This window comes from Lithobates pipiens, unplaced genomic scaffold, assembly GCF_037356315.1.
Source record: "Lithobates pipiens isolate NorthernLeopardFrog02 unplaced genomic scaffold, aLitPip1_a1.2 Scaffold_16, whole genome shotgun sequence".
Taxonomy (NCBI): Eukaryota; Metazoa; Chordata; class Amphibia; order Anura; family Ranidae; genus Lithobates; species Lithobates pipiens.
Window position 1 is genome coordinate 610,339,536 of NW_027507748.1, and position 12,204 is coordinate 610,351,739.

General features: G+C 41.9%; 1 protein-coding gene across 1 annotated transcript in view; it reads right to left on the minus strand.

Moving 5' to 3' along the window:
* ATP8A2 (ATPase phospholipid transporting 8A2) overlaps positions 1-12,204 on the minus strand; it is a 1,022,388-nt gene that overhangs the window by 265,095 nt on the left and 745,089 nt on the right. The window contains exon 29 of the mRNA XM_077484049.1: positions 6,226-6,348. Coding sequence (XP_077340175.1) covers positions 6,226-6,348 — 123 coding nt within the window. The remainder of the gene's footprint in view (positions 1-6,225; positions 6,349-12,204) is intronic.

Sequence of the window (12,204 nt, forward strand, 5' to 3'; positions counted from 1 at the left end):
AATCAGTTTGACCTGCACAATTCAATAAAATCAGCAGATAACATCAGCGTATATGGCTTAAGTTGTATTAGGCTTCATGTACATGGAACGTTTTAAAACCTCTCCTGACAGATAGTAACCAATGTTTAAAAATGTCGGTTGTGCTGCGTTTACATGCCGCATTTAGCGTTCGCGTTTATAAACGTTTTTTTGCATTCAAAAAAGTCAAAACTGTATCTCCATTGAAAACTCCTGTAAACGAAAAGCGGCTAAATGTGAGTTACCGCGTTTACACGCGTTTATAAGCTGTTCCAGGCATTTGGCATTTCAAATGCCTCTGAACATTCGTCCTTAACGCATTTTTTTGCTTTCCAAAAATGCTTCTGAACTCAACTGCCTAGAAACGACTATAAACAACCTGTGTACATGTACTGATAAGAAAACATAGAGGAGAGTTCAGGGGCAGCTGACAAAAATGCCTAACTGCTCCTAAAACGTCCGTTTAACAGCAGCAGTGTACATGAAGCCTTAGCTCTTGTACACACAGTAGGAAATTCCGACGGAAAATGTCCGATCGGACCATGTTGTTAGATAATCCGACTGTGTGAGGGCTCCATCGGACTTTTTCCATTGGAATGTCCAACCAACAAAGTTTGAAAGCTGGATATACAATTTTTTGACAACATGATCCGATCGGACTTGTCGGATCGGACCGTGTTGTTAGATAATCCGACTGTGTGTGGGCCCCATCTGACTTTTTCCATTGGAATGTCCAACCAACAAAGTTTGAGAGCTGGATATAACATTTTCTGACAACATGATCCGATCAGACTTTGTCCGATCATGTGTAGAGAATTCCAGTCAGACAAAGTGCCAAGCATGCTCAGATCAAATTACGAGACCAAAGCTATTGGCTACTAGCCTGAATGTAGTCCCGTCGTAACAAATAACGTCATCACGTTCTGAATGATCAGATGTTCCGACAACTTTGTCCTACCGTGTGTATGAAACACCAGTTTCAGACAAAATCAGACGGATTTTGTTGTCCGAATGGCCAACTGTGTGTACAAGGGTTTAGAGTTGACATACAGCAGGAACATGTTGGGACCAACCTTTCTCAACCTTGTTACACCAGAGGAATCCTTGAAAATTGTTCAGACCTTTGGGAACCCCTGCTAAAAAATATATGTACAGCTCATGATACTTTACACATGATCAGTAACCTGTAGATACAGTATGATAATAAAACAAAGAAATATGGAATATCTAGTGTATTTGACACTTGTGGCTGAATATTTTTTAACCCCCCTCCCCTCCTCTATCTGACAAAAATTATTTTCAGAAACACAGACAGGGAAAATTGTAGTGTCGTATTTCTTTAGTGATCATTGAATAAGTAATCCCTTAGGTTGGTGGCTGGGTAGAAGTACTCCCTTACATTGGTGGTCAGTGTGGTGTTCATTTAGACTCAGCTCACACCAATGTGATGCGGGAAGCTGAAAAAGTGCCTCCCTCTATTGGTGGTCAGTCCCCTTTTACATTGGGGGTAAATAGGAAGAATCTCCTGTTACACTGGGTTAAGGATTGGTGTCATTTATTACTAATCTGAGAGATGAGAGAAGAGGCTTCACTGGTCCCATTCCCTTAGGGTCCGTTCACACAGGGGCAACTCCGATCCGACTTCAGGTCGCCCCTAGTCGCCTCAGGTCGGACAAAATTTAAAAAGCAATGTAAGTGAATGAGAGCCGTCTTAATGCACACTACTGAAGTCGCTCCGACTTCAGAAAAGGTTCCTGTACTACTTGAATCCGACTTGTAGGCGACCAGTACCCATTGATTTCAATGGAGGTCGCCTCCAAGTCGGATCTCCGTTTATACGGAGGCGACTCTGACAGAATTATCAGCTCTCAAGAGGGCACTCCATGCCAAATTTATGAAGAAAATTTGGCGTGTGTTCCCCCTCCGAGAGCATACCAGGCCCTTAGGTCTGGTATGAATTCCAAGGGGAACTCCCTACGCCGAAAAAACGGCGTGGGGGTCCCCCCCAGATTCATACCAGACCCTTATCCGAGCACGCTACCCGGCCGGCCAGGAAAGGGGGTGGGGACGAGCGTGCGCCCCCCACCCTCCTGAGCCGTACCAGGCCGCGTGCCCTCAACATGGGGGGGTGCCTTGGGGAAGGGGGGCCGCGCGGCCCCCCCATCCCAAAGCACCTGGTCCCCATGTTGATGAGGACAAGGGCCTCTTCCCGACAACCCTGGCCGTTGGTTGTCGGGGGTCTGCGGGCGGGGGGCTTATCGGAATCCGGGAGCCCCCTTTAATAAGGGGGCCCCCGGATACCGGCCCCCCACCCTATGTGAATGAGTATGGGGTACAATGTACCCCTACCCATTCACCTGTAAAATAAAAGTACAAAAAAAAAACACAACACACGAGATAAAATACTTTATTGCACAGCTCCGGGGGTCTTCCGTCTTCGGGGGTCTTCTCGCCGGACTCCTCCGCTATCTTCTTGTAGCTCTTTTACTAGCGGAGGAGTCCGGCTTTCTTCCTCGCCGCCGGCCTCTTCTCCCGACTTCGGGGGTCTTGTCCCCCTCTTCGGTTCTTCTGCCGGGCCACCGCACCTTCTTATAGCTCTTTTACAGGCGGTGGCCCGGTCTTCTGTTTTTTCGGCGTAGGGAGTTCCCCTTGGAATCCATACCAGACCTAAGGGCCTGGTATGCTCTCGGAGGGGGAACCCATGCCAAATTTTTTTCATAATTTGGCGTGGAGTTCCCTCTTGAGAGCTCATTCTCTGATTGGCCGCGGCAAAAGTCACCTGGCCTGGGGCGACTTAAAGTCGTGTTGTAAGTCGTGTTCAGGTCGTGTCCAAGTTGCGTCCAAGTTGCCTCCAAAAGTCGTGTTGAAAGTCGTGTTGCCCCTGTGTGAACGGACCCTTAAGCTTTGCTGATTTATGTCTGCCCGAGGACGATGCAAATATTGTCCACCACTACTCATCATTGTTGAAGGAACGCCTAGCAATCTTTGAAGGAACACCAGAGTTCCAAAGAACCTTCGTTGAGAAAGGCTGATTTAGAGAAACCTTTTACATAAACTCAAATATGGAGGTCTCTAATTTCCATTTAGTATTCAGTACTAATAGTGCCCTAGGAAACTTTCACTACTGGTATATTTATCGCTTTTCAAATGGGCACATTTTGCAGTTCATTATTCATGTATCTTAGGGATCTTTCCTTTTTCTGTGCAGGAGTGAAAGAAACCTTCACCAATCGAAGGATTTACGATGGAGAACTTTTCACAAGCTCATTCTCAATTACTTATCAACCTGCACACATTGCTTCCATCTATAGAGCCAGTATATCTGATAAGGTCTGCACATGAGACCACTGTGTAGCCAGATCTAAAAAAGATCTGAACATACATGGTTCACACCTGGTCTGCGTCATCTACTACTGGAATAATGTAGCTGAACCTGTTTGTCTTTACTGCAGGTGATGTCACTGCTCTGAAATTAGCCTCCCGGTACTCCGGCTTCCTCCTACACTCCAAAAACATGCTGGTAAGTTAATTGGCCCTAGTATATGTATTGTACGTTTGACTGTGAGTTAGGGACAGGGACTGATGTGAATGTACAATACAGTAAGTCCCCTACTTATGAACAAATTCTGTTCTGGAAGCTCGTTCGTAAGTCCTACGTGTTTGTAAGTCCTACACAGATTAGTGTTTGTAGACAAAGGCTGCAAGCACTGATCAGTTTGTTCTGGCAGGGGGAGTTCCCCTGTCAAAACAAAATAGCACAGCTGGGGAGATCGCTGCACCAACATTGCTTGTGTTGGTACAGCGATCTGTAAAAAAATTTCATTCAGCCCGCTGAGTTGAAAGAAATAAAACTGTGCAGACACATGTTCTTATTCTTTGAGAGTTTGCATCTCGAAGGTTCGTATGTAGGGGACTTACTGTAAATATGTGTAAAGCGCAGTGTAAATTGACGGTGCTATATAAGTACCAATAATAAATAAATTAGCGCTTGCCTTGGAAGCCAGGTAAGGGCACCATCAGAGCTTCCTAAAAATGTTTTTCACTTTCTGAAGGTTTTCATTTTAGTTTTGAACCAGATTTGTTTTACAGCCCTTAGGTTTTTCTATATCTATCAGGGGCACAAATTACTGTTTTTTTTTTCTTACATTATAAAGAATGCAGCAGAAGTGATGAGATTTCATCTGCTGCAGCAAGAAGAGTGAGATCTCATGAACTATTCCTTTTAGGAGGACTTAAAGTAGTTGTAAACCTTAGTTTTTTTTCTAAATAACAAACATATCATACTTACAGTGCCTTGCGAAAGTATTCGGCCTCCTTGAACTTTTCAACCTTTTGCCACATTTCAGGCTTCAAACATAAAGATATAACATTTTTATTTTTTGTGAAGAATCACCAACAAGTGGGACACAATTGTGAAGTGGAACGAAATCTATTGGATTTTTGAAACTTTTTTAACTAATAAAAAAATGAAAAGTGGGGCGTGCAAAATTATTCGGCCCCCTTTCGTTAATACTTTGTAGAGCCACCTTTTGCTGCGATTACAGCTGCAAGTCGCTTGGGGTATGTCTCTATCAGTTTTGCACATCGAGAGACTGAAATTCTTGCCCATTCTTCCTTGCAAAACAGCTCGAGCTCAGTGAGGTTGGATGGAGAGCGTTTGTGAACAGCAGTTTTCAGCTCTTTCCACAGATTCTCGATTGGATTCAGGTCTGGACTTTGACTTGGCCATTCTAACACCTGGATACGTTTATTTGTGAACCATTCCTTTGTAGATTTTGCTGTATGTTTGGGATCATTGTCTTGTTGGAAGATAAATCTCCGTCCCAGTTTCAGGTCTTTTGCAGACTCCAACAGGTTTTCATCCAGAATGGTCCTGTATTTGGCTGCATCCATCTTCCCCTCAATTTTAACCATCTTCCCTGTCCCTGCTGAAGAAAAGCAGGCCCAAACCATGATGCTGCCACCACCATGTTTGACAGTGGGGATGGTGTGTTGAGGGTGATGAGCTGTGATGCTTTTACGCCAAACATATAGTTTTGCATTGTGGGCAAAAAGTTGGATTTTGGTTTCATCTGACCAGAGCACCTTCTTCCACATGTTTGGTGTGTCTCCCAGGTGGCTTGTGGCAAACTTTAGACGAGACTTTTTATGGATATCTTTGAGAAATGGCTTTCTTCTTGCCACTCTTCCATAAAGGCCAGATTTGTGCAGTGTACGACTGATTGTTGTCCTATGGACAGACTCTCCCACCTCAGCTGTAGTTCTCTGCAGTTCATCCAGAGTGATCATGGGCCTCTTGGCTGCATCTCTGATCAGTCTTCTCCTTGTCTGAGCTGAAAGTTTAGAGGGACGGCCAGGTCTTGGTAGATTTGCAGTGGTCTGATACTCCTTCCATTTCAAAATGATCGCTTGCACAGTGCTCCTTGGGATGTTTAAAGCTTGGGAAATCTTTTTGTATCCAAATCCGGCTTTAAACTTCTCCACAACAGATTAACGGACCTGCCTGGTGTGTTCCTTGGTCTTCATGATGCTCTCTGCGCTTTCAACAGAACCCTGAGACTATCACAGAGCAGGTGCATTTATACAGAGACTTGATTACACACAGGTGGATTCTATTTATCACCATCAGTCATTTAGGACAACATTGGATCATTCAGAGATCCTTGCTGAACTTCTGGAGTGAGTTTGCTGCACTGAAAGTAAAGGAGCCGAATAATTTTGCACGCACCACATTTTAGTTTTTTATTTGCTAAAAAAGTTTAAAATATCCAATAGATTTCGTTCTACTTCACAATTGTGTCCCACTTGTTGGTGATTCTTCACAAAAAATTAAAATTTTATATCTTTATGTTTGAAGCCTGAAATGTGGCAAAAGGTTGAAAAGTTTAAGGAGGCCGAATACTTTCGCAAGGCACTGTACCTCCACTGTGCAGTTAGTTTTGAACAGTGTGGCCCCGATCATTGTTTTCTGGGGTCCCTCGGAAACGCTTGTGGCTCCTCCCTGCATCGGTAAGCCCCCAGGGATCACCTTAATGCATTGGATGCATTAAGGTGAAAAAACAGGAGGGTTTACAACCCCTTTAATCTTTAATATTAGATCTGTGTTGCCTAAAAAAAAATGTTGATGACAAAATCCCTGCCATAAATAGAAACAGAACTTTGGTATCATAAGCATGGCTGAGCACTCGCTATTTCTATCAGACTTACTCTTGTGTTAAATCCATCTGCATTCTGAGTGATTTTGTAGAGCTGTGGAAACCTTAGCATGCTGTCTTGACTGCAGGTCCGCTCGCAGATTCCCAATGTGAAAGGCGGTAAGGCAGTGAAAATCTGTTGAGAGAGTAATAGTGATCACTACAAAGGTGATAACAATGTGGAAAGAGGACAGGAAAGACCTAAAGAGGTTGTTAATGTGTCACAGTCACAACGATCCAACAACTGCCATGCCCCATGAATTACTGAACAGCAAAGTAGTACGAATCATACAGTTCTATATTTGCATCGTAATAGGTTCTTATTATACACATGTAATGTTACATTTTTAATAACAATTTATTTGCTTATTAATAGTTTATTCATTTGCCTTTTCCAAGTTATGGAACTAACAAATATTCTTTGCCAAACTGTTTTCAGACCTACGTAGGCCAACCTACTAGGAGTCTACGGTGTGAATTTTAGAATATCCCCCAGTACAGACCTCTATTTGACATTATTGCCTTTATGCCTATAACTTCATTAAACTGACCCTGTTGAGAAATATCAAAAATTTATATCCGAATTAATGAAAACACATTTATTAACTTTTTCAAATATTCGTAGATTAGAATATTCGAAAATTCGTGAATTCCAAAAAATTCGTAAATTCAGAAATTTGAAAAAAATCTGAAATTCGAAAAAAATCTGAAATTCGAAAAATGTGTAAATTCATCAATTCCAAAAATGTCGGAACTCTAGAGCTTCTTGCCGGAACTGAGGGCTCCCACACACATGCATGCGAGTGACATCATCGCAGCTCTGGCCACACACAAACCTGGAAGAACATGTCAGCACCCTCGGCTGTGACTGGGCGCTGCTGCAGGGGCTTCGTTATAAGGTAATTATTTCATAATGAGCTAGTATGCAGTGCATTATGCCTTTGTCTTACAGGTTTTTTTTGTTTTGTCTTTTGTTTTTTTGTTACAGGGTTTACAACCACTTTAAATTGGAACTAAAGGCAAAACTTTATTTTTTATTTTTTATTTTTCAGATAGAGTAAGGAACGGTTTCTGCCATCTGTGTCCAATTGGCCGAAACAGGAAGTGAAAGGAAATCTCTCTAAAGCGAAGGAATTCCTGGTTTTCACAAGGCTCACTGGAATGAATGTTTTCCTTGGAAGGTTTCCCCTCTATTGCTATTCTGGGAACAACCCAAAATTTGGGATCTTCTTTTACTTTCACTTCCAATGATAATGGTAAACAGGACAAAAAGAGAGGGAGAATCTCCTTGACAGAGACACAGACAGCAATACAATCCTAAAAGGTGTTCTAATTTCTCTCCACTCTGACCTAAACTAAAAAAAAAGTTGTATCTTTAGTTATACATATACCTATAGTGCAGTGATGGCGAACTTTGGCACCCCAGACATTTTGGAACTACATTTCCCAAATCCCTGTGTGTTTCTTTGTATCTATATGGGAAAGTGAGTGTAGTGATATGTGTGGCAGCTGCTGCACCTGTAGGGCTCTTGTGAGGAAAACAGCTGGGCTTGCATCCCTTTAGTTGTGTTCCTATTGGGAGTATCTCACCAAAAATGACAGGGCAGGGGATGCCTGAAATCTTAGCGCAGACTTAGGAAACTGGGAAAATTGGTGAGCCAATCACACAAGCATAACATGATGTTTCTGGGGGACGTTCTGTATACATTCTGTGTACAGAACACCTCCAGGTAGCCATATTGCATTGCATTTTACAGAAAATTACAGCGGCTGCAGATTAAAAAACAAAGATAATTTTTAATAACATTCCATTACAATATGACTTGTGTCGCAATTCTATAATCTTATTTGCTATTTTTTCCCCCCACAAAAGTGGAGTTACCCTTTAAATTATTATTATACACAACTTATATATAATAATAAGTTAACCCTTTATATGACAGGTGATGTTTTATGGTATACTGGGGAAAAATTAAGGTTTTTTTAACCACTTCGCATCCAGGCCAATTCTGACATTTCTCTCCTACATGTAAAAATCATAATTTTTTTGCTAGAAAATTACATAGAACTCCCAAACGTTATATATGTTTTTTTAGCAAAGACCCTAGAGAATACAATGGCAGTCGTTGCAACTTTTTATCTTGCACGGTATTTGCGCAGCAATTTTTTGAACAAGTTTTTTTCTGAAAAAAAACTGTTTCATGCTTTAAAAAAAAAAAAAAAAACAACAGTAAAGTTAGCCCAATTTTTTTGCATAATGTGAAAGAAGAAGATACGCTGAGTAAATAGATATCCAACATGTCACGCTTTAAAATTGCACGCGCTCGTGGAATGGTGCCAAACATTGGTATTTAAAAATCCCCATAGGCGACGCTTTAATTTTTTTTACTGGTTACATGTTTTGGGTTACAGAGGAGGTCTAGGGCTAGAATTATTGCTCTCGCTCTAACGTTCGCGGCGATACATCACATGTGTGGTTTGAACACTGTTTTCATATGTGGGCGGGACTTACGTATGCGTTCGCTTCTGCGTACGAGCACACGGGGACAGGGGCGCATTACATTTTTTTTTCTTTTTTTAGTTTGACACTTTAAAAAAAATGTATTACTTTTATTCCTATTACAAGGAATGTAAACATCCCTTGTAATAGGAATATGGCACGATCGGACCGATTTACAGTGAGATATGGGGTCAATAAGACCCCATATCTCACCTCTAGGCTGGGAAGCCTAAAATAAAAAAACAAACGATCACGGCTTCCCAGCCAAAATGGCACCGTTAATTTGAATGCAGAGGCCGGGTGTGACGTCATAACATCGCGCCTGTCCTCTGAGCGATCATAGAGACTACGGGGACGATCTGGTCCGCCGGAAATCTCTATGGTATCATCCGAGGGCTGGCGGATCCTGTGACCGACTCACAGATGAAAGCGGTGAAGCGGTACAAGCACCGGAGGGTGGCGGGAGGGGAGGTCCCCTCCCGCCTCCCGTAAGAACGATCAAGCGGCGGAACAGCCGCTATGATCGTTCTTATAGTGCAGGGAATGCCGATATCTGAATGATGTCTGTGGCCTCAGGCATCATTCAGATATACCACCACAAAGCCCACAATGTCATATGACGTAGTATGGGCGCCAAGTGGTTAATATAACACTTATAATAAATGTGCAACACAGTGCAACAAGCATTGACAAGTGGAAAAGCATAAATAAAAACACGCATGTAAGTGTGAGGTTGCTCTCATATTGCATTCAGCATCAACAAATCAGATTTTTGTTTTTTTTGTTATGCTTTTTTGTAAATCATCTATAGAATTTTTTATTAACGTTACATGTGTTAACTTGGTCTTAAAATTTTTGTATTTTAGGAAGCCATTTTTATGAATGACCTGGGATACTGTCTTTTCTTCCCGCTAATCTCAAATTCGGAGAAATAATTGTGGAATAATAGATCCTTTGTTATGCTGGGCCTGAGGTGTCTCTCCAGAACTCACTGTCCACTGAAAGTGATCTTTCCTCCATTTATCTGCAGTTTCAGTCATTAGCAGGCTCTGTAGTATCTGTCATGCATTCAGCGTGCCTCTAATCCCACTCACATCCTAGTGATTTCTAAAGCTGTTTTTTTTTTCCCCGAGCTTCACTTACATACGGCTTTCAGAAGAGGTACAAATTGTCACCAGAAACCAGACCAGATGACACATTAGAAGTGCCCATTTTTGGCTCAAGAACTGGCTCTGCTGTATTATCTGGGGAAGTAAAATACACAGCATTTTAATGTTGTGTCTATTGACCGGGAAAATGCACAGCTGTGTATTTGTAGCTGTATGATGTCAGCGAAACAAATGGAATTAAGTGGTATGCAGAGAAGGGTTCCCAGACTGGCTAATTACTACAGGCATTGACTGTTAATTACATACAACTCTACACTGTAAATAGACATACAGGTATGCAATGTTATTTGGGGCTGTTGTTAATATCTGAATTTTTATTTGTGGAGAGAGTTTTTTCTTTAATCACTTCAGCTCTTCAGGAAGATTTACCCTTACAAACCACTTTGACCTACAGGTAAGCCTAGATTAAGGCTTACCTGTAGGTCCAAGAAATATCTCCTAAACCTATACGGTTTAGGAGATATTTGCCCGAAGACAGGCACCGCTGTTCGCCGTAGACAGCAGCGCGCAGGCGCACTGAGCGCGGAATTTCCAACAACGGAGCTGCCTCGCGTCGGCTCCCGTGCGCATGCGCGAGAGTGACATCATCGCGGCTTCGCCGAATGACAGCGGCGGAGCTGCGAGACCCCACCGAAAAGATGGATGCGCCGGACTACAGGGGACAGTGGTGACATCGCTGGCTCCTGTGTCAGGTAAGTGACACATAATGGGCTATTATGCGATGCATATTAGTCCATTATGCTTTACCTTTGCAGGGAATGAAAGAGGAAGTAAACCCATCAGGGTTTAATTCCTCTTTAATTTAACTGACAATTGTGTGATCAAGCACCGGTGTACCCAAATAACATTTATAGAAAAATAGATCTTTCTTTTGGTGGTATTTGATCACCTCTGCTGCTTTTATTTTTTACGCTATAAACAAAAAAAAACTACAATTTAAAAAAAAGAAAAGTACATATACACATATATATATATATATATATATATATATATATATATATATATATATATATATATATATATATATATATATATATATATATATATATATATATATATATATATATTTCTTACTTTTGGCTAAAACATACCCAATCAAAAAACTGAAAAAATCGAATTTCTTCATCAATTTAGGCCATTCTGCTACATATTTTTGGTAAAAAAAAATAAAAAATCCCAATAAGTGTATATATTGATTGGTTTGCACAAAAGTTATAGCATCTACAAACTATGGGATAGATTTATAGATTATTTATTTATTTATTTTACTTATAATCGCGGTGATCAATGGCGATTACTGATGCGACTTATAGTGGGACTGCGACATTGCGGTGGACAAATAGGACACTAAGTGACACTTTTTGGGGACTGGTGACACTAATACAATGAACAGTGCTAAAAATATGCACTTTCACTGTACTAAAGACACTGGCAGGGAAGGGGTTAACATCAGGGGAGATCAAAGGGTTAAATGTATGCCAAGGGAGTGCATGTTAACTGTGGGGGAGATGCTTGTACTATGGGAAGGCAGAGATCCATGTTCCTGCTTTGCAGGAACGCAGGATCACAGCCTTATCTTCTCACAGAATGGTGATCTGCCTTGTTCTGCCTGTGTCCCATGATCAGCGGGTTCCGGCGGATGAACCCACTGATTGGTTCCCGCTGTGTCCAATCACAGAGGGAGTGGATCGACGGTGGCACGCACTGGCGCCCCAGACCGGGGAGTACAGGATCACGTACAGGCACGTGATCCTGCCTGGGAGAGCCATCTTGCCGCTGTATACAGTATATGCAGTATACGGTCAGCAAGCCGTTAAAGGCAGCCCATACAATTATTGTGTTTTTTCATTCAACTAGTGCTTTGAAAAAACAAAAAAAAAAGATCCAATTCGAGGTGGATGGGGTAATCTTTCCTGCTGTAGTTTTGTATTCTGACAACGGGAAGGCTTCCCAGCCATCAGAATTCAATGATCAGTGCTGCCGATTATCATTACGGAAAGCCTGACAGGCTTGTGTACAACCAACCTGTTCATACATGGATCAAAATTCAGCCAGTTCCTGCTGAACTAGCTGAATTTTGAACCATGTATGACTGGCTTAAAGTGTAACTAAACCCAGGACCCTGCATTCACTATATCTGGTCTCCCACAGTACACAGAACATGGAAATACAGTAGTTTTAGTAAATACAAACTGCTAAATAAATTTTCTCATCAGCAGTTAGAGTAGTCTTGTGACTTCTATCAGTGTCTGGTTAAAGTTTGTAGGAGGAGTTTTTATTCTCCTTTGACTGTCCTATAAGACTGCAGGACCCCTGACCCTCT